The following is a 27,196-nucleotide window of genomic DNA, read 5'->3' as shown; positions in this document are numbered from 1 at the left end:
GCAACCTCATCTGACCCCAGAGCTGACCTGCTTTGAGGCAGAGGTTGGACTAGAGACCTCCTAAGGTCCCCTCCAGCTTGAGTTTTCCTGTGAACCTGTTTCTCCCACCAGCCTGTTCTCTTCCAAACTATATTATATTATATTATATTATTTTATATTATATGATATTAGGCATATTATATGGCATATATTATAATTATATTATTATCATATTTTTTGTCATCCTTGTCTTTCTGCCTTTCCTTCCTCTCCCTCCCCCCCCAATCCTTTTTATGATGGGAGGGAAACTGATAAAAAAATCCAAGGGTCTCAGTTGCTTGTATTAATTTTTCGGTGGCATGTGTCTTCCACACCAATCTTTTGTCTACTCCTGCAGATTGTCTAGCAGCCAACGTTAAGATTGGATCTCTTCAGGTGATATCTGCGCTTATGAAAATAAATTCAGTTGCCAAAACTTTGCTCTGAAGGATTGTTGTGTTCTAATAGCACTTGTTCATGTAGACACTGCTCATGTAGACAACTAACGCAAAGAACTGCACAGAGACAGACCGTATAATAGTCCCTGGAAGTAAATTAGTTTAGGTCTCTCATGGCTTCTCCTGCATTTAAACTGACGTCCTAGGAAACAAATTTTTTTTTACTCTATCATCAGTTTCAGAAGTTAACTAGACCTTGCTATTTTGTTTAGGGATCTAAGTTTATGAAGAAGCAGTTATAGATTATTCCATTTTAGCATGTAGGATGACTGCACAGATGCCACATAAATACCGGTGAAATAGGGTTTCCTATCAGGAATGAGAGTAGGAACATTTGAATGGGTCTCAGACTTTAGATTCAGACTTGCCCCGTTCTGCTACACTTGCTTACGCACACCTAAGCCTTCTGTTGGACAGACCTGATGTCTGTTTCTGGTAAAAGGAAGAGATTCAGGATTAATGATTCACAGAAGACTGATGACTCAGTTATGAAAGTTAAAGTTTCTTTTAATTCAGACTATTAATGCATGCAATGCATAGAAATTAAATGGGTCAGGAACAGTGGATTGCATTTACATATGTAATGCAACTACATTACATATGTAATCCACTATGCTGCAGTCTTTAAAACATTTCAGATGTCATTGTTAGAAGACTTTTGGTGCTTGTTTGAATTTTAGTTGAGTTTATAATGTGTACATACTCTTTATGATATATACCGTAATACAGTACTTCTCATTTAGGAAAGACAGTATTTCAAATGGGGATGACAATGGGCAAAAGTATGATAGAAAATTACATGATGCCAGACAGCTACAATTAGTACAGGTCACTAAAGGCTTTCTTTTTCGTGGACTTGAAGGAAAGATACTGGTTTGTCCTATGGCAGTGCTTGCAGCCTTAGCCGGGTACGGGTGCTGCTGCACTAACGCTACATCTCAATGAGCAGAGAAGCAATGGAAAAACAATTAGTCTGTAAAGCTGCATTTTTCTGGAAGTCATACATTTTTACCAACAATCACCAGACGATGTCATAGTCCAGGAATTAAAAAAGAAATCACTGCTGCTGTTCCAAAATGCTGGAACGAGTGTGGTGTTACGCCACTGCTCAGGAGCTAGACAAAGACAGACGTATTTGGAAAATCTTTTTGAGCATCACAATGCAGCTTCTGGCTGCCTAAGTCTGCGTACCTTTACAAATCCTTCCTAGCCTTCACTTTGCAGCATTTTTGCTGCAAACCAGAGGGATTTCACTTTATCAGAGTCCTCACTGTCCTTCTGGCTCGTGATGATGTAATTACACGCTTCTTACTATAAAATGCCTTATTCTGGGTAGTTTCTTCCAGCTTGAATGAGAGCATTAATGCCTGAGAAGACAGCAACAGTTTCTGCCTTTACAACTTGTATCCTTTTTGGTTATTCTATACATTCAAATCCCTCTAAAAGCCAGGAAAGTTGTTATTCCACATCATGTAAGGAGGAATAATGAAATTTTCATCTTATTCTGTCACTACCAAGTGGCTCAGTCCGTATGTCTCTCTACTATGCTTTAGTGTAAGTCGTAGATAATTTAGGCAACCATAGAAAGCTTTACAATTTCAGACAATTTAGGAAGATTTTTCCAAAAATCAAGGGGTTTTAGACATCCAAGATGCTCTGAATCATCCTTTGTAGGTGCACAGCTCTGTCCACTGGTACACTGGGAAGAAAAGGTTCTTTTTTTGATCTTCTGAGTCACAGCTCAGTTGGATTCCTAAAGCAGCAGGAGGAGGAGGATCAGATGGGAGGAGAACCATGCATTTGCCTCCTTCCTCAGGGAGGAAAAATTTATGGGGTTTGTCAAAAGGAGCCCTGACATAATGTGGGAACACAGTAGCCAGCAGAGCAAAGCAGCCCCAAACAGGCTCGTAATGCAAAATCTTTCTTTCACGGAATGTGGTCTTTAATGATCAGAAGTGCTTGCAACTAATCAGTATAACTCAGGGATGGATAGAATCACAGAATCACAAAATTATATAGGGTTGGAAGGGACCTCTGGAGATCATCTAGTCCAACCCCCTGCCAAAGCAGGTCCACCCAGAGCAGGTTGCACAGGAACTTGTCCAGGTGGGTTTGGAATGTCTCCAGAGAAGGAGACTCCACCACCTCCCTGGGCAGCCTGTTCCAGTGCTCTGCCACCCTCAAAGTAAAGAAGTTCCTCCTCATGTTTAGGTGGAACGTCTTGTATTCAAGTTTGTGCCCGTTTCCTCTTGTCCTGTCACTGGGTACCACTGAAAAAAGACTGGCCCCATCCTCTTGACACCCACCCTTTAAGTATTTATAGGCATTGATCAGATCCCCCCTCGGTCTTTTCTTCTCCAGACTAAAAAGACCCAAGTCCCTCAGCCTTTCCTCATAAGAGAGATGCTCCAGGCCCCTCATCATCTTTGTAGCCCTCTGCTGTACCCTCTCCAGCAGTTGCCTGTCCTTCTTGAACTGGGGAGCCCAGAACTGGACACAGTTTCACATAAAAGATCCTGCCAGCCCTATACCTACGTCCTACGGTGGTGTCTGGGAAGAAGAGCACAAGCTTTTTTCCCCCAGCCTGATGTGGTTTCCTACCAGTAGCCCATAATTAATTTTTCTGTGTACTTATGCAGCCCTCCATGTAACACTTCCAGCTTATTCTAGAACCCAGAATGTAACAAACTTCTTCTACCAACATTTCCACAAACCTCTTTCTAATCCTTCGTGTCTCCTTTTGCCCTATCTTGGAGCACAGTGACTCCAAAAACTTGGGTTTTCTTACAGCACTCTTCTAGCATGTCTCGCTCAGCTGGTTTGCCAGTGAGCTGCAAAAAGACGAGCTATTGCTGGTGGAGACGGGGAGCTCCCAGCCCCCAGCAGGATGAAGGGCTTTTCCAGATGTTCTCTGCAGCTGGAAAATCTGTTGTGCCTGTAGGAAAATGACTACAACGCTCGGGGCCCCTCACATGGTTTTTATCTGAAAGATATTTGGTTAGGTTGTGACAGAAACACATCTGTTAAAAAGATAAGTTGGTCTTTGCTTTTGAATCCTTTGGCAATCTCCGTACTGAGCTTGGAGAGGAGTGTCCCACACACTAAGCACTCAAGTATGAAACAGCTCGGTGGGGCATTGCAGGCACCTCCAGGATTCCAACACCATTTCAAACACATAATCTGGGGTGGTTTTTCCCCATTGTTGGGAGAAGCATTTCTAAGTTGTTTCCTCATGGCCTTCATGATCCAACTTTCCTGGTCAGAGCTGAGCTGTCATCTTCTGGGGAGAAACCTCTTCGATAGAGCAATCAAAACAAAGGGCTCTTCAGTAAAAGGGAAAGAAAAAGAAAATAAAAAGCAGGGGAAAGAGCTGTAAAGCAGAGGTGGTGGAGGGAGGGCAGGAAACGTGACCCCACGGTGGCCCCACAGACGTGATGGGTGAGCACAACTGCCCCTGGGGGCTGTCCTCAGATGCAGCCGGAGGTTGATGTCATATCTGCTGCCCCTTCCTGCACCTGGATGAGCATGATGTCAGGCTTCTTACACAGCTGGACACTGAGTGCTGTCCACTGGTGGCTGCTCACACTCTGTGTCTGCCCAGCCTCACACTACACCTTCTCTTTTTCTCCCCTTCCCAGACCCTTCCCCTGCCATCTTTTCTTTGTTCTCACCATCTCCTTTTTTCTCCTATGCTATCTCTTCATCACTCCCTTTCTCCTCTTCCACCCATTACCCCATCACCTCCCTTTGCTCCATCTTTGACTCTGCCTCCTTGTGATATTTTTTTTTTTCCTACACAAGGAAAGTAGCCCACCTCATTGCTGATGCTTTGCTTCTCTGCTATGTTGTGCCTTTCTGAAAAGGAAGTCCTTTGCATGGGAATCTGTGTTGTTTCTTTTGTTTCTGGACCACAAAAGCTGCTCCCCGTGGAGGCCTCTAGGCACCATGACAATATAAACAGTAATACTTAATGGAGCCCTGCACGTACAGAAGAGGTGGGAGAACTGACGACATCGGGTGGACAACTGGGAACATATATGGCCATTAACAAATGGCTGCTGAGACGTTTCTCCTGCAATTGCGGAAGAACTTACCGCTTCAGACTGGTGTTAACTCCCAGGAGTTACCCATTAACACAAGAAGGCACAGAGCTACAGGTATTTACATACAGAAGAAATCTATGCATAAACAAGTTTAATGAATGAGAGCCACAGATGGAAGTAAACACATTAGGCCAGGTCCTTGCAAGGTCTATCCAATTGCTGTTGGCCAAAGTAAACACCAGCCAAGGCCTTAAGGACTCTAAATTGCTTTTCCATACAGCAATGTCTATCAACATATGTCTGTCGGCAGAACATGACAAAAAAGCTCACAATGCAATACCCTTTCCTATATCTTTCTTCCAAAACATTCCCACCTGAAAAGAGGTATTTCTGGGTTTCCTCTGGCATACTGAGGTGACATGCATTGATGCACCACCGAGTGTGCTTGTGGCACTCTTCAAAAGGCACTGAGCTCAGCAGTGGAAGCTGTCCATTAAGTCGTGTGTCTGCTCTGCACAGCCTTTACAGGAAACTTCTTGAGGTCTTTGTGACAGCAGAGAGCTCTGCTACAGGAGAGGTGTCTGAGGAGACATGGGGGAACAGCAGGAGGGAGCAGGGAGCTCTTCCACCTGCATCCAGGAGCTGCTGCTTTTCTTCAGGCTTCTGGATTACCAGTCAAAACCCAATGCATTTGATTTAAATCTACACAACAGAGTTAGGCTGTCAGTGCACTGTCTTGCTGCAATGACACCTGAGATCAGCAGCAGCAAGTCTCTTACTTCCAGTTCTCCCCATCTTCCTTGGTGCCCACGTGCCCATTGCCTGATCCTTGGATGACATGCTTAACTTGGTGTCCTGTATAGGTGTCCTGTATAGATGTCCTTTGAGAGGTGTATAGCAGGTGTCAGGGGCTTTCTTACACTTGGGATGTGCTGGGGTGACCCTTTCATGCATGTTGTAACACCATGCTGTTCCCACCATCAACACTGCAGCACCGCTGTTGCTCTGTGGTGGTAGCCCCAAGGACCATTGCGTCACATAAAGGGTTTTTTTTGGGTTATATTCACAAGTTTCTTGTAACTCTGAGATAATTTCCAGTCACACAGGCAGCCTGAGTCTCCATTTTCTATTGAACAAAAGGCTGTCTGGTTTCCTGTGGGGGGGCTGCTCCGTGGCTGAACTTTGCTTGTTGACTGCACAGTTCCGGTCCATGATCAACCTGACTCCCCCGGCACTTCAGCATTTTGTTTTCCACCAGCCTCTGGGAACGAGGGGGAGGAGGAAGACGTGATGGCATGCCAAAGCTTGCACTCCTCACGACCTGCTCCTGTGCGCCCTGAAGTGTCAGATACGCCACATCTGGCTAACAAGGGGTTTGGTATGAATAGTTGACTGGTTGGTTACTATATCTTCACAAGCCTACTTAAGAAAGGCTAGCATAATAGTCTAGAACAAACAAACAGGGTTTTTTTTTTTCCCTAGCCAATTTAAATATCTTTGTTTTGCTTCCCAGAGGCACTTTTACTGTGCTGCCAGCATGACTTTTTGTGCTTGACAATGACTCTACTTTGCATATAGGGTGAATTTTAAAAACTTTCTCCTTGTCCCAGTTCGCTTGAGGATGGTATGAAATATCTCCAGTACTTCCTTAGTCTTACATCCCCCAAACAACTTATACGTACCATTTTAAACATCTTTTTTTTTCTCTGTTATAATTTAAGAAACATCGTTCAAGTGACGCAATCATATTTTGGCCTGGGTGCTTCTTTTTAGACCATAACGGGCCTGGGAGCGTGCTGTCCTGTCCAGACGATGCTATCTCAGCCAATTGGCCCAAATAACTCCATTACAGACTCTCCTTGTATGACATTCATAGCCTCTTTTTGTTGCCAAAAAGTTTCCTCGGCCTCTTGCAAAACCAGCGTGAGCGCTGCTTTGCTCTAGACTCTACTCTTTGGCACTTCTGTTCAAAAGGTGGGTTTCCCCACAAGAGGTGGGTGGGCTGGATTTGGCAATCCAGGCAACACCTGCTGAAACCCCCTGCTCCCTCCCACCCTCAGTAAATCATGAAGGGCAGAAAAGGGAGGGGAAAGCCAGGATACAGCAGGTGGGTCTTGAAGACTTACAAGATGGAGTAGTTCCCACTAGGAAGGAAAGGCTCCAGGTATAAATACTGGCATGAGAAAGGCAAGTCTGGTCACCAGAAGAATAAAGGCAGTTTGGCTACTGGCTTGCTATCTTCTGGACCTGGTTAGTAACTAACTGCTTTATAATTTTGAAGATGGATAGATTGTGAGAGGTTCAACAACAACTAGTGTCTTTTTGGGGCATTTCAGCAAGAGACAATGGGTCAGTACTTGCATGTTTTCTGTAATTGTAATGGTTCATTAACTTTCCGATCCAAAATCGGTGTTCATGCTGAACTCTATATTTTACTTTTCCAGGAAAGCTGCTTTTGCAGATAAATTCCTTTCTGTGAAGCATGAGGCTGATTATGAAGTGAGAAATCATTTGCATGCACTAATGGTAAGTAGGAGAAGATTTGTCATCCTACAAAAATTCTCCCATTTTATGATGGAACAGAAACGGAAACATAAAGTTGTATTTTTTTTTTAATGAAAAACCAAGGAAGGATGGGTGGGAAAGAGTGATCCTGCAACAGTGAATTTATTGGTAGTTAACATACTTACCTGGAGGATTAAGGCATTGCAAAAGCTTATCCTGAGCACTTGTCTGAGAGTCTCCTCACTATCAGATGGAGGGGAGGGGAAAGGTCTCAGCTGTGTTTTGACCAAGAAATTCCTTGTTAGACCTGAGAAATATTTCCCAAGGACGATTTAGTTGAACTTGGCTTGTTTCCATAAAAAATTACATTCCAACAAAGGACAGATTTTTCCAAAAATTTCCACTGGGCTCAAGTGGAGACATTTCCTTGCTTCCCACAGTATGAAAGAGGTAAAAACAACCTCATATATTCGGGAGGGGGTGAAGAGAGGCCGGGGGAGGGGGGCAAGTGTCTTCCAGTTCTTAATGAACATGGCTCAACGTGTCCATTCCTTACTCATCATGAGTCCACTCAATACGCATAATACTATTAAGCAAAACAAACTTCCCGTTAAAGATGCCGTTGTTTGAGATCACGAATAGTCCAGGACCCAGCTTGAAAGAGGTTAAACACGAGGAGAAAAAGTGAGTTTCCGCAGCTGTGGCCCACAACATCTGAAAAGAGCTACTTTATTATTGTGTCTGCAAACAGTGCTTTTCTGTTTAAGGATTCTGTTGATGGGAGGGTTAAAATTTGGCTAGCAATGGAGGGACTTTGTAAGTAGATTGGAAATATGTCTTTATAAAAAATTAAAAACTGAGAGTGAAACACCACATTGCTTACCTAAATATTAAACTCAACCAAAGTAACCTTAGCACTGCCCTGTCATAGATTTTTTCCTATTGTGGACCTCTGTTACCATTAATATATTTAATTTAGAATTGGTTTCACTTCACCTGTTTTGACTTCTGATATCACTGTGAAGTAGGGCTGAAGCCGTTTATTGCCTAATATGCATTTCTTTATCTTAATAGGTTTATACCTCTTTTAAGCATTAACTTTTTTATTCATTGCAATGTTCCTATGTTATACTCTATTCTAAATTAAAATTGTTCTTTTTCTTTTAGTATCTTCTTGTGTAAATACTAAACAAGAAGGTTAAAAGAAATCTTATCATATGCTGCTCTGGAGTATTTTAAAATATGAAGATTATAATAAACATCTTCCAAGTTTTAATTTTTACAATGGGATTTGGAGATGCATGCCAGTTTTTACCTCATAAAGCAATAAAAACAAAACAGTTGAACTAGTTTTGCCAGGGCAGTAAATAGCCCTAAATATAGCATAAAAATTAGACTGGTTTCTTCTGCTGCTTGTCCTTGGTGTGTTGCTGCATTCTCTGAATGTGAACTCATGCTCCTGCCTGTGGGATAACGTGTCTTTAGGATGCCGGCATGTATACACATGCATGTGTACGTGTACACACAGTATTTTTGACATCTGCTGAGGAGCTCTGGATGAATGGGCAGCTTTTACAGAGATCATTTTTGTAGTTCTGGTTTAAAACTGGAAGTTTCTCATCTGTGGTTGATTTATCTTCTCCCTTTCCATTAGGAGTGGTCATTGTACTCCTCCTTAAAAGTAGGTCTGAAGACAGGAACTACCCTTAGGGCAGGGTAGTAGTTTTATAGTAGAAATGAAGGTACCCATAAACCTGAGAAAAACAGAAACACAGTCAAACCCATCATGGACTGAAGATCTGGTGTCTGACCCCAATGATGCCCCAGAGGATGGACCAGAGAGCTCCCAAGGTCCCTTCCAGCCTGAGTTATCCTGTGAGTCTCCCATTGCTAGTTGCATTCATTGCTTATCATATTGCAAATCACACATAAAGCATTTGCCCAAATCACAGTTAGCTGTGATACCTATGTACCACAAAAATAATCTGACAACATTTGCTGGTATATGAAATTCAAGCAGTTATACTGGTAGGTGAACGTTAGCATGAGATTTTTGTTTGTCAGGTGCATGCAAAATGCCAATCTTCTAAATAGCAAAACATGCAACAGGCAAAGAAGGTGCTGCATTAGCACTTGAAGTGAAAGTTGGGTTGCTAGACAGATTTCCATTACTCGGGAAGGATGTCTTCCCACTTTGTGGTACGGAGAAGAAAATCTTCATTTTTAAAAAACTTTTATTGTAGGAAACCCATCCTGGTCCCTCTGCCCAACCGATACTAAGTCGTTCTGCACTGTATTGTGAGATTTGCACACTGAGGTAGCAAGCCGAAAGTCTGAATCCCTGCAGAAAACTGCAGCTGCTCACCTTCACCTTCTGATAATAAATGTGACTCGGCCATTTTTAAACCAATCTAGACCATACCAGCTTTGCCTGAAAAAAAAGTGGGTTCCAAATCCAAATTTCCACATTGCTTACATCAAGCAGAACGCTTGTAAAAGCGTGACAGCGCTGAATAAAAAACTGTGCTCAACCTTGGCTTCAGTCCTTGCCTGGCTGTCAAATTTCTATAGATTGTCTCCTCCCAGTAGAGGAGAACAAAAACTGGAACAGTTATGGACTGCAGCTAAAAGCAGAAAATGCAAGCTTTTATCTATATTTAGATTGGTAAAAAACAGCTGAATAAAATAAGCTAAAAAGCAAAATGTTCAGAAAAAGTTACTTTTATGCAAGTCGTCTTTACAAGTAAATGTACTTCTTCCACTCTTACAGTCTGTGCCCTAAGGGTTACGAGAAACAGGGAGTGCAGTAGGGAAATGGGGAGGGGATTTTGTTAAGGAACTGAAAGCGTGCAGTCATTAAATTCATTTTGATTAAACGTCAATAGTGGAGTAAGGAGAACTTGACCCGATGTGAGGAGAATCGAGCGTTGCTGTAAACTGGAAGGTGGGTTGTCTTTGTGCAAGCCACGCAAATCTAGACTAGTCTAAAATGTGATGATGGATTGCTCTGTCAAAGCTTTATTCAAGTGGGTGCATTTATGGCCACTTCATAATAAAGAATCTTATTCATAATCTCCAATGTTGCCGACCCATTTATGTGCTGAATCATAAGTAATGTAACTTATTTTCTAAAGGAAGGACTTTCCCGTGAAAGTGGAGCTAGAGGCAAGTAAATAAAAATCTTATTAACCGCTCAAGAAAATGTACATCTTTTTCTGACTTCCAGTTCCCCCAGTAAATTTCATAGTTCTTGAGAATGAAAATTTAATGTGATGGGGAGTAGTACATCCTTCTCTCAATCTAATTTTTTCTTAGACCAACTGTTATGAAAGTGCTGAAGCAAATAGTTCCTGGGTCTATCTTCTGGTTCCTGGTATGTAAGTGAAGAAGAGAAAAAATTAAAAAGAAAAAAATAGTTCTGTATTAGAGGCTGGTCTTGTAATATCTCACTATGGTGGAAAGCAGAAGTGACAGAAATCTCATGGGAACCATTTCTAGTGAGCTGCTCTGCCATTTTTGCAAAGTCAGGAGATGCAGATGAGCTCTTCAGTTTTTCAGAACTCAGTTCTAAGTCTAATATGCAGTTACAGAAGAGTTTTTTTCAAATTCCTTTGTAGTACTAAGCGTCCCAAGGTGCTGGTTTATGTTGAATGATGCCTGAAGATTTTTTGGTTCCCTAACAAATTACATATGAAAATGGCTTTGTACCTGTCTTTCCATTGCATCCCACTGAAGACGGAGACTGGAAAGTACCACTATAATAGTTGTCCCTTGTTCCTAGGAAAGGATATAAACTTCCCAAATGATGTTTGCAGCAGAACAACATTATTCAAATCATGTGCAACTTCACCAATGTCAAATTCCATGTGACAGCTGGAGTCATTGTAGACCTGACTATCAAATAAGCAAATATTTAAGAAGACGGTAGTAAACGTTCACTTGTTTGCATAAAGGGTTTAAAGGGAGTTATGAGAAATATTTGCCACAAAGGGTGACTGAGGAAGTGACCTTAAAGAGGAAATCAACTTCCTAAAAAACAAGCAACCTTGGGGATTTTAATTCTCTATTCACAAAACCATCATGTGAGAAATGGTTTTATTTTTGCTATTGCTTTTAGAAATTTGTCTGTGAAACACTATCGATCTTGGCTTATTGGCAAACCATTGCCTGCTCTTATTTTTCATATTTCTTATTAAAAGTTATATTTTAACTGAAAAGCCTTACACATTTGGCACCTAGTTACCAAGTGACACAGGGCACTTGCCAACACTCTGAGGGAGCTCTGGACTTCAATATCAAACAGAAGATCTCCAGAGATGCTTTCAGAAGTGCCAAAGAGTTGCAGAAACCAAAACCCCAGCGTCTGCCGAAGCAAAGTTGCTTTTCAATGTCTCATCTCTCGCTAAATGTTCTGATGTTTGTTTTGTAGTTATGGGAGACACTAACTTGGTCTTCATGGTGGTTGTTGATATGGTCCTTAAATTTTCCTCCAAACGAGGCGAGGATCCTTTTTCTTTCTTCAGACTCAGCAAGAATGCATGGAAACTTCAGCACAGTATTTTATCCATCTCTTGTCTACTGAGTAGGAGGGGTTTTCTAATTGAATGAAAAACATATCTGACATAAAGTGAAGATTACTGAGAAAATCCAAGATTATTTACTATACAGTGATGCCAACTTGCTTTTTGGATGGTTTCATATATTTTGCTTGATCTGTAAAAGGACCTTCCATTTCATCGTCAGGTTGGGAAATGTTTTGTTTACCATTAAGACTGGGTCAGTTATGACAACAAACACTGAAATATTTCACCTAGCAAACAGTGAAAAGAAGTTGGTTTTATGGTTTCAGAGCCATAAAATAGCTCCTGAATCTGTCTGAAATTCTACCAATTAATTGGCTACCGAGAAAATTCAGTCCATTTCTAATTTAGAAATGCATTATTTTTTTTCTGCTTTCACTGAAATTCTCTGCACTATAAAAATCTCGGCCCTGATTTACTTGGAGTGGTCTCTACTTCCCTGCCTCATTGGACGTAATACCTTTTTAACAGCTTCTCTAAGACACGATTGGATCATCTCGTGTTACATCCCAACCTTATGTAAGAACTAGTATTTCACAGCAGTTCAAGCTCAAGGCATTTTTATTTTAATTACTACCTATGACTGCTGCTTAGCAATTCTGCCATTATTTTTTAGGCAGGATTAATTAATATTGTCTAGGCAACAGGCTGGAAAGCCACAACTGAAATGATATCAAGTTCTGTCAGTTCTCAGGGTAAGGTTTTGAAGGTGCTGGAGAACATATCTAGAGTCAGCGTCATGGTTTTTAGGCGTGTTTTGTTGCTGTCACGTTTCACTGAAGCCTTCTGAGGCTTAAAATCATACTGAAAGATTGATGCTTTTGCAGTCTCACAGAGCTGGTTTTTTCCACCAAAGGTGTGTTGCTTTTCAGGGTCTTGGTCTCACCTTCCATCTCTGAAGACCTGCCAGCATAAATCCAGAAATATCCTTATTTCCTTATGTATCCTTTTATATCCTAGCAGCCACACATTATGGCTTTACGCTAAAGCCAGTATGACTTGCACAATGTTTTCTTGATGAATGGTTATGAAAATATTTTCTTTGGGTAGATCTTTGTGGTATAGGGGAAAGCAAGATTAGATGACATGCCATTTCGGGAACATGTCTTCTCCAACTGCCACCCGGCTGCTCCATGGTGCTCAGCGTGAGGGGCATTGCTTTCACTTTTTTTGCCCATTTCAGTGTGTGTGTGTTTAAAAAGTCTCATGCTCTCTTATAGAAAAGTCTACCACAAATGCAGTCCTTTTGCGGAAAATGAATGGGTGTTAAAATTGCCTGTCAGCAGGGCAAGTTTGAACAAGGATGCTTGCACACACCTATATCCACCACTGTGTAAGCCTGCAGTAATGAGCTACACCTGGTTACCATGAAAAAAAATAAAGTGCATAGCAAGAATGCCCTTCCCACAGGATCCTCCTTCACTTTTTGCAAGTATTTTTGGTTTTAGCCTGAGACAGAAGCACGAACCACTACTTTGCTACTGTATTAAGTAAGGATCTGAGACAGTTGCAAGCAAGTCGCTCGCAGAAGCTCTTTAATTCTTGAAAGAGGATGGATAATCTGCTTGTTCTCATTGCCTGTGATCTTGATAATGTCACAATTTAGGGCTGGAGATCGCTACTGCCAAAATTTTGGCGTAGGGTTTGTGGTGTCACTTCTTAGGGAGTGAGGACCATCGTATGGGACGTGGGTTAGTAGTGGTTTTGTCAGTGTTAGGTTGACAGTTGGACTCGATGATCTGAAAGGTCCCTTCCAACCCAGACCATTCCATGATTTCCATGATTCCAAGATGGTCCTGGCTACAGGACACTTTGTATTTTCCCAGTGCCTTTCTGATAACAGCTACTAATTGACAGAATAGACAATATGAGGACTAGGATTATAGTTGGTTAGAAGATGCAATCAGCTTTCTGTGGATGTGCCGTGTAATGGGCTAGATCCTCAGCTGGTATGCAGCGAGTTGGTTTGAAAGAAGATGCTTTGAACGTTATTTGCCGCCTTCCCTCAGATTTGGGGTTTCCGTGCATTGCTTTCTATCTGATGGCTAACGCCCGCTGAATAAAATGGCTTGGTTTGCCCAGAACTGAGGACAAGCAACCAGCATGAGTCAAATCTTGAGTGCTTTGTACTTTGTCCGTTCCTGATGGTAAGCTAGTGAGATCTCATGAGCTTTAATATCCTCTCCGTACTGATGGTGCTCAGCTCCCAACTTGCCCAGGCCACCTCTGACTGTCTGGTCTTTCATGGCTGCAAGTGAATGCTGAGATTTTCAATGTGGTCTCAGGATTTCCAGCCAAGAAAACCCCAGAAAGGAAAATCTGTTAACTTCTTGTGCTACCTTGTTCCTTCTGATGTTCTTGACATCTCCTTTCTTGTTTGTCTTGCTCCTGAACAGCAGGGTTAGGGTTTTTTTCTGGTTGTGATCAGTCTCTTGCTAATATTAGTGAAAATGTCTGGACCTACAGAATAAGTAAGCACAGGAGTCACAGGACTTATTTTAAAAAATAAGCACCAGAGGAAAAAAAGTACAATTTGAAGTCAATCATGTTGTCTCTCAGTATGATGTTATTTCTAAACTGAAACTCCAGATTAAAGGAAGAGGAGCACGTAGCTCTTTCCAGTGAGAGATTTTTCTATATGATGTTTCTTTGTGATGCTGCTGCATTTCTGCCTTGTGTGGCTCTTTTCATGCCTTTTAGCGAAATGGTTAGGATCTCTGCATTCACCTCCTTTTCCATATTTACAGTATATAGCTACAGTGTGCTTCTTTCTGTTCTATATATATATATTTTTTTTTTTTCTTACAACTTGCATTTTTTTTTCCTTTCTGGTCTTCCAAAAGAAACAGCAAGTCTTTGCAATAAGCTTTTCCAGAGCTGGTGATACTTCAGTAGCTGTGAACGGGCAAGGAAGGAGTGATGTGGCTGTTCCACTCTACTCGAGTTCCTTCTCTCCTTCGTGCTCTTCCTGCAGCTTGGTCAAACTCCCTGTTGACTTTTTCGGATTGATGACAAAAGCCAAAGGGGTATTTTCTTGCCGCTTGTGATACAAATGTCTGGTGAAATCTGGTCAAGTGGCTGCCGTGGAAGCATTGGTGCTCCAGTGTAAAGGTCAGCACCCCTCCAGCGAGTGTATCAGAGGTAATAAGCCTGGTCAGATGCCTGCAGGGCTCTGACTCAGTGCCTGTAAAGACCTCTCGCACAGTGGGCAAGTGAGCAAATGACGTATGGCAAAAGCCCTCGGTAAAGGTGATGGTGTATGGTGACCTGCTCCCAGAACACGTAGCTTTTGTGCTCCTTGACGGGCTTCCCTCCAAGGGTATGACTTAACCCTGAGCCCCCCTCCTTTACCACATTGCCTTGGGTGAAAGAGTTACCTCAACTCAGGCTGGAGAGCAAGTATTTCGCAGGGCAGGTTTCCTCTGAGAAACATTCTTGCCTTTTGTATCATCAGGACATGCCCCTGCTCAAATGGAAGGAGGAGCTCCTCCACCATCAAGCTATCTCATCCGTTGTGCACTGAATCCATCCGCACTGGCCCTTCCCTAATTAGGGCAGCAGTCACCTGAAGCACCTTCTCCATGGATGACCTCGCTCTTGCCTCCCTGTGCCGTGCCTCGCCATCCTGGTGGCAGCAGCCAAGCCTGTCCTCCTCCCACTGAAGCGACCAGCCCCGTCTCCGTTGATTCCCTTTCTCAACTTCTCCTCAAAACTGAAATATATCAGAAATTAATTAACCAGTCAACTAATTTGCTCTACAAGTTATTAAAGAAAGAAAAACCCACATTGCTCATACATGATCTGCACATGCCTCTGTTTGCCAACAGTGTCTGGCCAAGAGAGGGCCTGGAGTGATGCTCCTGGAAGGGTCCTCAGAATATTGAAGTTTTGGGGCTGAAGATGGCCACTGAAGTGATGAGGACTGAGTTTTAAGTTGAGGAGAGTTGCTGAAGGTGTTTATGTGCCTGGGTACAATAAGAATATTAGAGAACTGCACGCTGGTAGAGATGGATGGAGCTACAGAGTAGAGGCAGGAGGACTGTGATATTCCCAGGGCTGGAGTGTCATTGTGAATATAGAGCTGCGGGTCACAGGGATGAGCCTTGGACCAAAGAGGATTTTGGGTGGTTAGAAGGAAGGTGACTCTGGGTGAAGGACTGTGGCTATAGGGTTTGTCATTAGGAAGAGGCCATGGGAGGACAAGGCACCAATATTGGGATGGGGGGTATCGGAGACAGTCAACAGTGGGTTGATAGTGGGAGGCTGAACACAGAAGGGTGCTGGAGGTGACATTTGGGCAGTGGCTGGGTGGAGGCAGTACAAGGTCCACAGTCCCCTAGGTTGTCTACTTCGTAGCTTCCCCTCATTTTTTATCAGAGGTGAAAATGTAGGGAGGAGATTGGATGCTCTTTGTAGGAGAGGGGCACATTGCACCAACTCACACAATTCCTGCCTCTCTTTTCACCCAGCACACCACTGCTCTTGTCCCAGCCCCACTGCCCATCTTGCATCACTCTTTGCCAAGTTCGTCAATAGTTGCGATAAAGATGAAAAAGCAGGACCCTTGTGCAGAGGGAAGGTGGTCAATGAGGAAGTGGCTGTCACAGCTTCAGAGTTTGCGTCTGTCAACAGGGAGAAGCTACCACTGTTGGAAAACACGCTCAAGTGCAAAGATCTCCCCAGTGGTTGCTTGTATCCCAAAGCAGTTTCCCTGTCTGGAGTACACTAGGCTTGAAGACAAACACCCCTGGGACTGTTCCTGCTTGGGAAAAGTCTCACCGCTCAATGGCGGTGAAGGGAGGTTGGTTACACCAACCAATTGGGGTTCTAATTGACAAGCGGCTGAATATGAGCCAGCAGTGTGCCCAGGTGGCCAAGAAAGCCAACGGCATCCTGGCTTGTATTAGAAATAGCTTGACCAGCAGAAGTAGGGAGGTGATTGTGCCCCTGTACTCAGCATTGGTGAGGCCACACCTCGAGTATTGTGTCCAGTTTTGGGCACCTCAATACAAGAGAGATATTGAGGTGCTGGAGCGAGTGCAGAGGAGGGCAACGAAGCTGGTGAAGGGCCTGGAAAACAAATCCTATGAAGAGCGGTTGAAGGAGCTGGGACTGTTTAGTATAAGGAAGAGGAGGCTGAGGGGAGACCTCATCACTCTCTACAACTACTTGAAAGGACACTGTAGAGAGGTTGGTGCTGGTCTCTTCGCACAGGTAACTAATGACAGAACAAGGGGGAATGGCTTCAAGCTGCAACAGGGTAGGTTTAGACTGAACATTAGGAAAGAATTTTTCACAGAAAGAGTGGTCGGGCGTTGGAATAGGCTGCCCAAGGAGGTGGTTGAGTCACCATCCCTGGATGTGTTTAAGAGACGTTGAGATGTGGTGTTGGGGGATATGATATAGGGGAGAACTTTGTAGAGTAGGGTAGATGGTTGGACTCGATGATCCCAAGGGTCTCTTCCAACCTGGATGATTCTATGATTCTACACGGACTTGGTGTGGTGCAACTCCGATATCGCACTTTCCCCTCTAAAGCACCTCTGGGTGCTCAGGCAACAGCACTGCTGGCATCTTTACTATGGTCAAGAGCAGCTGGCTTCTCCAGGGATGTCATAGTGAAATCCCTGTTCACTAGTGACCAAAGGGAAAAAAAGGTAACTATATTTGGATGATTAAAGCTACAGGCATCTTGGGTTTGATATACGAGAGACCTTAATGCTGTTACTAATTCCCTGGAATTCTTCATTTAATCTTGAGTGGCAAATAAGATGAAAGAGTTGTTTCACACTAAATAGTGCTGAAGGAAATCACAAGGAAATAAGCCCATACAGATAATGTTTTCAATTTATTTGTATAAACAATTGCATTTTAAAAACATTCTTGACCTACAAAAATAAAGTGAAAAACAATTTACAGAATTTTAAATAAATAAATCTCAAACATACACATTTATCATGAGCAACTTGAACCCAGCCAAACCCAGCAGGTTGGGTCACAGGTAAGTGACTGTTGAAATGTGGCTGCAGAGTACAAAATGCAGAGCGAACATGATACTTTTCTGAAAACTTAACTCAAGTGACATGGTCTGAGGAATTCCTCTTTACCTACCCCAAAATAACTTGATGTGTCCAGGCTTGTCTCCCTTTGACTCTAAAGCTAAGCTAACTTTTCCTTGTTAATGGCAGAAGGGTGCTCTGAGGAAGCATGTTCCAAAGATAGATTTGAACGACAATTACTTGTTTAACAAGTGGCCAAGTTTGTTCAGTAATAGTTTTCACTTATTAGCATATACACTAATGACCACCATTTCATACAAGGTTATTAAAGTTTTTTTTCCTTCTTCATGCTTCAAATGGAAAAAAGAAAAACAAATGCCCTTCTTTCTCCCAAAGCACTCATACCAAAGACCACCTAAAATCAGTCACTGGTATTGATTGCTGCAGGAGATCTCAATTCAGCTATGCGTGCTAACAGCTACAAACGTACACAACATAAGGTAATCGGTGTCTCTAAACAAATCAACAGAAAAAGAAGTCACAGTCAAACTACACTACTTGCCATAACCGTTACAACGCACGAGCCTCTACAAATGTTTGAGAGATTCAGAAGAAATATAAAACTCAAGTCCTTTTCCACAAGTAGTCAAGGAATTTTGGGCAGGGGCAGAGAATATCAGGTTGCTGCTCTATTCCAGTCTGAAGTGACTTTTTCTTTTTACCTATAGTTCCCCAGCTGTTTTTATGGGAAGATCATCTTCTACATTTCCTCTCTAGAAATTAAAAAGAAGATACCCTTATATGCAAAGTTTGAAGCGCTGCTACAAGATCCTGTGTAACTTCTTATGTGCCCCGATGAGAACAGATATTTTGGTGCCAGACCAGGACACATAGGTCTAGGAGATTTTGTGCTAGCTAGCCAGTCACTTGATTAAAATGCCTCTGTTTATAAGTTATAAACAAAACATTATCCCCCCTTTCCCCATTAAATAGAACCGTAAGTAACAAGTATGGGCCCTGAAGCTTTGCTAGATCTATTCTGCATTCATTTCTCTGTGTACGTTTACACAGCTTCTCAGTTTTCACTATTCCCCAATAGTCTCCGTGTTTTGGGTACACAAAGCTATACTATAGTCACATTCTTAACTAAAGCTATACTGTCTGTTTGTCCTTAAAGTGACAGGGATTAAAAGTTATATTAACAAGTAGATCAGAGAACTACAGCTATAAAAATAAACACCAGTACTTTGGACTAAGTTTAAGACCTCCCCAAACTTCCACAATGAAACATCTGTATGAAAACACAAGCAGCCTTGTATTGCAGCCTGAGAGTCGGTTATTTCTAAGCTCAGTACCTATGCTTCAAAAACAAGCAGGATCCAAGAGAAGTTCTATTTTCTTTAAATAATTAAATTAAAGTAAGTATAATGCCACATGAAAATAGATTTACACATAAAAAAAACCAAACACATAAGTTACTATACAAAGTGCCTTACTTGCAATGAGGGAGAGGTAGTATCAACAACAAATGCAACGCATTTTCTGACTTTACATAAATAAGTGAGTTTCAAGTTTTGTTGTTTTTTTTTTTTGTTAATCTTGGAGTGCTTATACTGAATTTATGTTCTTTTCTGGCAGTTTTTATTAAGCCAAATTTTTCTTGTACTTTTAGTTAGTTTGCCCCTTTTCAAGTTTAATAAGTTGCCGAGGCAGTAACTCGCTTTTGTAGTGTTATGTGACCTATCAAGTGAAAACACAAAAAAAAACCCAAAACACCACCAACACCCTTTGTCAAGTATTAAAACAATTAAAACAACATTAAAAAAAAAGTTGGAATCTTTGTCCACTTTGGAATACATAGTTCTGTTACAGAAGACTTTAAACAAGGGATTCACCACTGTAGAGCTCAAACACAGAAAATCCCTTTTGTAAATGGAAGCCTTACCCGAGTAAGGAATCTAGGGCGACCCCCACAATGAAGTTGCTCAAGTTTGTTTTGTTTTTTTTTTTTTGTTTTGTTTTGAAACACTTTAAACCATAAATAGAATAAATTATATAGTTAAATAAATAAATAGGTGGATTTTTACAACTCAGCAGATCGCTCTTTCAGTAGTAGTGTGGGGTTGATATCTTCCATTGCTGTTTTTGAGGTACTAACATTAATAGTTGCCTCTGTGGGTTCAGGATTTAAGATGTGGAAAGCAGTGAAAGGACAGCCTTTCACATTGTTGCAGATGAGCTTCTGTAAGGAGGCAGTATTGATTATTTCAAAGCCCACTTTTCCACCGAAGGTGCTAGGCTTCCAGTACTCGGGGGAGCAGATAGCATTTCCCATCAGTCCTTTCAGAGAGAACGGTGCTCCAATCTCCACCATTGTTTCACCAAAGATGGCACCTGGTCGTGGCTTTTCTACCAGAAGGCCTGGGTACAGCTCCATGGCATCGATGTCTCCATAAAGCTCTTCCAGCTCAGCTGCCATTTCTTTTTCTCCTGTAATTATTGACAAGTAAAAACCATAAGTGGAAAAATCCTATTTTCATTCAAGACTATCCCATTCAAGTCCCTTAATAGCACTGCAGGACTCCCTTAGCCATTTTAAGAAAAGCATCCCTGTTTGTTAGAAAGGATGAAAACTGTTACCTGTAAGTTCTTCAAATGATTTGAATGGTTTCAACATGAAGCGTTTCCTGTACTCATTCAAGGACTGGTATCTCATTTGTCTGCTTTGGTCAATTGAAGCCTTTGCTACTTTCTGTACTGCAGCAGGAACATTTTTCCCACCAGCAACCTATTTAACAGAGATGAAAAGTAGTAAGCCCTCTTGAGAAGAGAGTCATGAGGTAGTTGTGCCTTTGTAGTATATCATTAGCTTTGGATAGCTCTATTCTACCCCCTTATCCCACTTCCACTTTATGTCTCTGTTGAATCACTGGCAACTTAAGAAAATACCTACCCTGCCAGCACTTTGCTTGGAGAAAGATTTCACCATATGGGAAAGGCCATGTTCCACCATTATGGAGTTGTTGTAGAGGAACTGCTGGAAAGTGTACTCCTGATCGTGTATCTGGAAAGTGTCAGGCAAAAGCGGATGCCAGTGGTAGAGAGTGTTGAATTCAGCTGCAATTCGGTTCTGGTATTGAAATCGCTGGTTGAACAGCAGCTCGGGATCAAACTTGAGTTTGAAGTGGTAGCCACTCAAGTGTTGTACATAGTCCTCGATAACAATTTTGATTGTCTCTCCTGTTGGTCAATGAAACAGAAAGAAATATTGGTACTGGTTCCATGAGAAACTTTAGATTATTACCGTGCTCTGGGAGAAAATACCATTTCTGAACTGTTCTAAAAAAACACCCAAACTATAGTGATCGGGATAACAAGCACTTAAACATTCTGTAATCTCTTCTAGAAAGTAATTCATCTATTTTATATGACTAAAGGGTGGAGCAGTACTTTAGATCCAAGAATTTTTGACTGTGGTATAGAAGCCTTTTCTGTAGTCTGCTTCCCCCCCTCAAGATACACTTCCTTGTATGTTCCACAGAACAGCACACATCAGTATCTATGTTGTGTTTAGTTATACAACATTCTAATGTGGAGGTAGGGAATAATGAAGAAAGTTGGTATCTGAAGGCAACACTTAGTTCTGAGCTGCTTAACACAGTTGTCCTGGTTTATCATTTCAGGCAGTTTGGGCAAGGTCTTTTTAGGCTTAGTGTACATCACCGTTTACATCAGACAAAATACCAGAGAACAGTTAGACAGGAGCAATCTTTAGGATTACATTTTACCTGCTTCCTGAACTTTAGACTTAATCACAACCTTTCTCTTAAAGCATACCTGAACTGACCCAACCCTAGGGGGAAAAAAACCCCCACGAGATCTGAGAGTCTGAGGTCCTCTAGCCTCACATGCTCTCTCCAAGAAGTGAACCTTAGCTTCCCGCTTTTTCATTGCTTTCAGTTCTGTTTACCTGAGATAAGGGAATTAAGTATCACTTAGCTCAGTTTTCTTTAGTTCCGTCTTTAAGATAGCTGGGAGGAAGCTGTATCTCAATACAATCTCAGTGACAAGCCATGAAGGCTCAGATGTATGCCCTCACGCACCAATTTAAGTAATAGCTTTCCCTCTTACTACACCTACTGCAACTGCAGTAGATAATGGGTAGAAGTGTCACACTCAAGAGAAGGTTCTCACCTTCTCAGTACAAGCCTCACCTATCAATATGAGTCTAGTGGTCTGGAACAGCTGCTCGTCATCCCACTCTGGATGCTCCTGTTTCAGGATGTCACAGACCCGGTTGTGTTCCCTTAGCCATATTGTCGCGTACATCATCAAGCCTGGGACCAAACCAAACACCTCCTGCCCGACAGAAAACTGCAAGTGTTCAGGTACATGAGGAGGGTAGATCATCTCTGCCTGAGTGTCCTTCACCGTTGGCGGATACATTTCTCCATCAATCATCTGCCAGCAGGGGAGGAGAAAGAAAGAAAAAAGAAGTCATAAGCTATGATGCTTATGAGTTAAGCTGTGTTGACTCTGTTAGTACTGACTTTAGGCTTACACTTGAGATCAACTATGCCATGCACAGAGCACTAGTTTTAGAAAGTATGTCATCCAATAAGAAGGTAGGAAATTTGAGATGAGACATACCTGGTATTTTAGCTTTCCATCTTTTAGAAGTCTCAGCTTGAGTTGTCTCTCCAGAGTCTCTCCATAAATATGGTTCAAGTCAACCTATAAAATAAAAGCATTTGGAACATGAAGCCAACCTGCATTTTTTTGCTATTTTAGGATATGTCCTACTGCTATGGATACCAATATGAGTTCATACCTTAGACATTTATCTTTTAATTATATTATTGTTACCCTATAAGTATCATACACTGATATTTAAAGATGAAGCCAAATTATTTCCTGGCATCTGGAGCGACCTCTACACAAGAACAAGTTGTTAAATGGACTGGCAATTTAAAACGACCCTGTTTAAAGTGTCAGCAGCTTTCTATTATGCAGATGGCTCTTTGTAGATACAAATATGTTTTATAGCTTTGTTTTAGACATACACATTACACTTATACTGAAGAATTCTCTGTCCAAAGGCTGCTTGTTTTGTAGATAAAGATCCTAAATCCAAGTCTGCCTTTAAACTTCTTTTTAAACCTAAGTCTCTTCAATTAGCAGCACATAAAATACTTTACAGTGCTGGATACAGCTCTTTGCAACTGATAGAGTCTACAGAATTTCTGGATACTCACTAGATCTAACATGCTTTAGGTGAAAGCAGATATTTTAAACAGAACCACATGCTTTACACAAGCGGTTCTGGTCCGGGAAGAGATGCTATTGAGTGCTGGAATTTTGCCTAAGGAGAAATTACAGAAAGGGTAAGCCCATCAGCTTGTGGCAAACAGCGTTGCACAGTACATGCACTGGTGTTTGTGTACCCTGACAACCTGTAAGATACCATTCTAGCTGCTATGTAGCTCCTAAGAACTAAGTGCTGTGTTCAAGTTACAGAACTGTGACCGTACCCCGTGGCCAAGAGCTTTGGTGAAGCCAGGTCCTTTTTTGTGGTCCGTCTTAAAGAACTGATGAGTGAAGTGTTGGGCAAAGAATGTGAACATCACATTTGTGCCTTGTGGGTCAGGAATAAATTTTTTCCTTAGCAAAAACTTTTCCACAATCAGTTTTGAATCTGGAAGCTCTTTCTTACCTGCAAGAGAAAGAAACAGTGAGATATTCAAGACAACTATGTTTATGCAGTGCTTAATTTTGTTGCTAACAACAGAAATGCTTATGACTTTAAATGTACCATTGAAGTATAGCAGCTTACAAGTATGGGCAATTATCTGCTTTTCTATGCTCGCTTTCTTGATTTTATTAGAAACTTCTAAATTCCCTGGTTTTAACTATTCTGGTTCTCATTACTGAGTTACATGCTATCTTTTAGGTCTTTACACAGTGTATCCAAAACATGGCTACTCTTAAAGTCAACTACGCTGAAGTTACAGACAAGCAGGTTTTGTGGTATTTTTAAAGAGGGTAAATAGAAATTCCTAGAATTATGCATTACACATTTGGTTTAATCCTCACCTTTAACACCCATTGGTGTTGGGCAGTCAAGTCCTACTGGTGGAAGGCTTCTTGTGTAATAAGAAAGATTGGAATAAGCTTCCCAGCTTTTGTAATTATAATCACTGTTGTAGGTTGGTGGGCTGTCAATCAAGTGTGATCTTGCTGTAAGAGAAAGAGAGTATTTGATTTTTTTTTTTAAACTGTACATTTTAGTCTCAAAAAGAAAGTCAGAAGACCAGATCTTTTCCATATATCTTTGGCAGCAGCGGCATTCACAAATTCCACACATATCATCTACTGATGTTAAATGGGATTACAGTTACTGAGTAACAGGACTAGGTCCTAGACTACCAGCTAGATCCAACTATTAACATGAGCAGTTTGATGCAAAGTTTACAGTACCAAAATCTTAGATTCTCTTGAATATTAGAGAAAAACACATTTCCATTTGAAAGCATGTTTTATATAAGCCTGCATCATGCAGAAATCTTAAGTTTTGGTTAGAGTGTTTTAACCTTAGTGCATTTTAGCTTGCTAACTTTACATATGGACCAATGAGGTGAAATATTCTGGAGTCCTACAAGTAACTTCTGCCAATTAAGAGGACTAGATGACAGAACTTATACTTACATGTTAGTACATATCTCATAATAGCATCTCGTAAGAAGGGAATGTTGTTGACAATGTTCCAGGCTCCTTTGAAGTGGGTGAGGATGTAGTGGACAGTATTTGGTGAAGGTTTCAATGTTAGCTTCAGCCACGTGAAGAATTCCGCTGCAAGCATCAATGGAAAGATTGTTGTAAATTAGCTACTAAGAATGATCCGCAGTCCTAGAAGTGAATTCTCAAATTTCATTTCCACAAGAAGAGATTTTAAGATACTTACGCGTCATGCAGTTTTCCCCATAGTACCCCGTCCTTGTGCAGTCACATTCATACTGATTAAATCCTGTCGTCACACACACTCCTCTGTTCTGACAGGGGTTTGAGCAGCAAGGGTTGGCTGGAATGAACCAAAATGCTCTGATTAGCATCTCACATAGCCAGATGAGAATACAGCTGTAGCTAAGCGGGCTTTCCAAACTCAAGTAGACAATGCCCTGAAGTTTAATGCTTATCAGGAAGACAGAGTATCCATTGGCACTAGTCTTTGGGCTACGACAGGTAGCAGTTATTAACAAAAGCGTAAGGACTCGTCTGTGTCTCCCGGCAGCAAGGCACCTCCTCAGAAGGGGGGCATCGCTTCAGGCAGGCCAATGGAGGCCTGACATCCTTTATACCATACATCAAGTAGTCGAGAAACCGCGAGAGGATACAGAACATGAAAAATTAATAATAATCATAATGAATGAACAGAACAGAAAACCCCACGCACGGTCCGAATGGCATCCCCCCGCGGCCGGGCCCGCTCCTGCCCCCAGGAGGGGACTCACCTGCGTGGCTGGCAGCCAGGAGAGCGGCCACTAGGGCGCAGGGCAGGATCATGTCCCGGCGGGGCTGTGTCGGGGCTGTAGCTCAGGCTCTGCTGGGGCTCGGCGCCGAGAGCTCAGTGCCGCTCCCAGGTAGGCGCCCGCCTATTTATCCCCGCTGCCGCCAGTGAGTCACCCCCTTCTCCGCCCGCCCGCCGGAAACTATCGCGAAATGGGGGATTTCGCTCCGCTTTCGCGCCGCCCCGCCCCTGCCGCCGCCGCCGCCGCCGCCGCCGCCGCCGCCTGCTCCCACCTGCCAGGGGCCGGGGCCCTGCGCCCGCCCCCGGCTGCCGTCACGCTGCGGCGGGGGCCGCTGAGGTGGCGGCGGCGGCGGTGTGGGGCGTCCCTCGCGGCTCTTCCCGCCTGTGGTGGTGGGGATGGAGGGTGCTGCGGGGACCCCCGTCCCTTTTGAGCCCCGGGCGGCCTCGGGGACGTGGAGGAGGAGGAGGCGCTTTGGCGGAGGTGGCTCCTCAGCGGCCGGGCGCGTCCCGTTCCCCGCCGGCGTCTCCTCAGGGAGGGGAGCGGGGAGCCTCCCCGGGGCCTCAGGGCGCTTGGCGGCCGCTCGCCTTGTCCCGAGCGATAGGGGTGCGTGGGGGCCAAGAGGTGCTAAAATTACCCCCCGAGTTTTTTTAAACGCCCCCAGACTGCCCCTTTTCCAAGTTTTGTTTTGAAAACGCAGCTCAGTTACTCCACCTGGCCGCCCTGGGGCTCGGCCGCGGCAGAAAACGCACTTTTCTGACTGAAAAAGTGCAATGAAATCCCGTCAGAAGTTGTCCTCTTCTGCCCGGCAGCAGAAGTCTAATGGTCATGAAGCGTGGTGGTGCCATTAGTGTCCCACTGACGCTTGGGGTCCCCCCGTTGTGTGACACGGCATTGAGCGCTCTCGGGAACCTGAGCTTTAGATGGTTTGTTAGTGCTGTAATTTTAATACATTCGTTAAAGAAGTGGTTGGAGGAATTTTGGTGTTGTTTTTTTTTTTCTCTGTATGTTCTAAACGGGGCTCGCTGCAAAGCACGTGTGTCGCCAACGGGTGCGCGCAGAAGGGAGAAATGGATACTGAGCACATTTAATTTTATTTCTATATCCTTGTGCTTCTGGTGAGACCAAATCCTACTATTTGACATCTTATTGTGAAATGATCAGTGACTTTTTCCCAGTGCTTTTGCTTTAAAATGCACCCCACTGCTCTGTAGAGTCGCTTTTGTAAACAAATCTTTGCTCATTTCCTTGCTGCCATTTGAAGACGCTTTACTTTTTTGTCATAGATTATTATTTATTTTTTTTCTTTAATCTACTGCTATTTTTAATCTTTGTTGCGCATGGAAAAAAGTATTATGAAACAAGTAGGATGTAAGATGGTTGTGTAATTCTCTACAGCGTGGTGCTGGGGGCTTCTTGCGGTCTTCCCACCGCTTGCACTTTCGCCCTTGATGTCACCATTAAACACCGAAGGGAAAAAAAAAAAAAAAAATACCCATTGCTGCTTCCATTCAATACTGATTGTCCTTAAATTGCAAATCAGTGAGTTTACCAAATCCGCTGAAACTGGATTTGGTCCAGTTTAAACAAAATCTTATTTTTGGCCCAGAAGCATTGCACTGTGGTCAATGAATAATTTGTGTACATCAGCAGTAGGTCATCCTAGATGTTTTAAGGAATGGTGCACGAAAGTCTGTAGTCGCATGATTCTTCTGGCATAGGAAAAGTCATATATTATATATTTATACATTTACACACCTACGCATGTAAAAAAACTGCTTGAAGCAGAGGATGGCTGCGGGGAGCCTGATCCTGCCTGAACCATAGGTCACTGCAAGTCTCATAACTGTTGCTCGGTCTTCCCAATTGTGAAAGGGAGATGCTTCATTCCTGCATTACGAGGTGTCGTGAGCCAGATTGACTAATTATAAAATGCTGGTAATGCCCAGTGGAACAGGGTATAGGAAGGGATGCACGGTATGCACAATGCTGTAGATCAATGGTCTGGCTTCGTAGATTATACATGTCCATTTTACACTGCTTTTATTGATGCCGTTAGATCATAGAATC

General features: G+C 42.6%; 1 protein-coding gene across 1 annotated transcript; it reads right to left on the bottom strand.

Annotated features, from left to right (window-relative positions):
- Positions 1–19,686: 19,686 nt before the first annotated feature.
- PTGS2 (prostaglandin-endoperoxide synthase 2) lies at positions 19,687–25,178 on the bottom strand. The gene is made up of 10 exons (XM_074152053.1): positions 25,112–25,178; positions 24,565–24,681; positions 24,309–24,452; positions 23,697–23,840; positions 23,135–23,316; positions 22,254–22,337; positions 21,818–22,064; positions 20,557–20,843; positions 20,244–20,391; positions 19,687–20,093 (listed from the first exon to the last, which is right to left on the bottom strand). Exons 1-10 carry the CDS (start codon positions 25,161–25,163, stop codon positions 19,687–19,689), a joined length of 1,812 nt encoding a protein of 603 aa, XP_074008154.1. The 5' UTR covers positions 25,164–25,178.
- Positions 25,179–27,196: the final 2,018 nt, after the last annotated feature.

This window comes from Numenius arquata, chromosome 8 (assembly GCF_964106895.1).
Source record: "Numenius arquata chromosome 8, bNumArq3.hap1.1, whole genome shotgun sequence".
Lineage (NCBI taxonomy): Eukaryota > Metazoa > Chordata > Aves > Charadriiformes > Scolopacidae > Numenius > Numenius arquata.
Note: the sequence above shows the minus strand (reverse complement) of the source record. Positions and strands in the feature narration are given on the sequence as shown.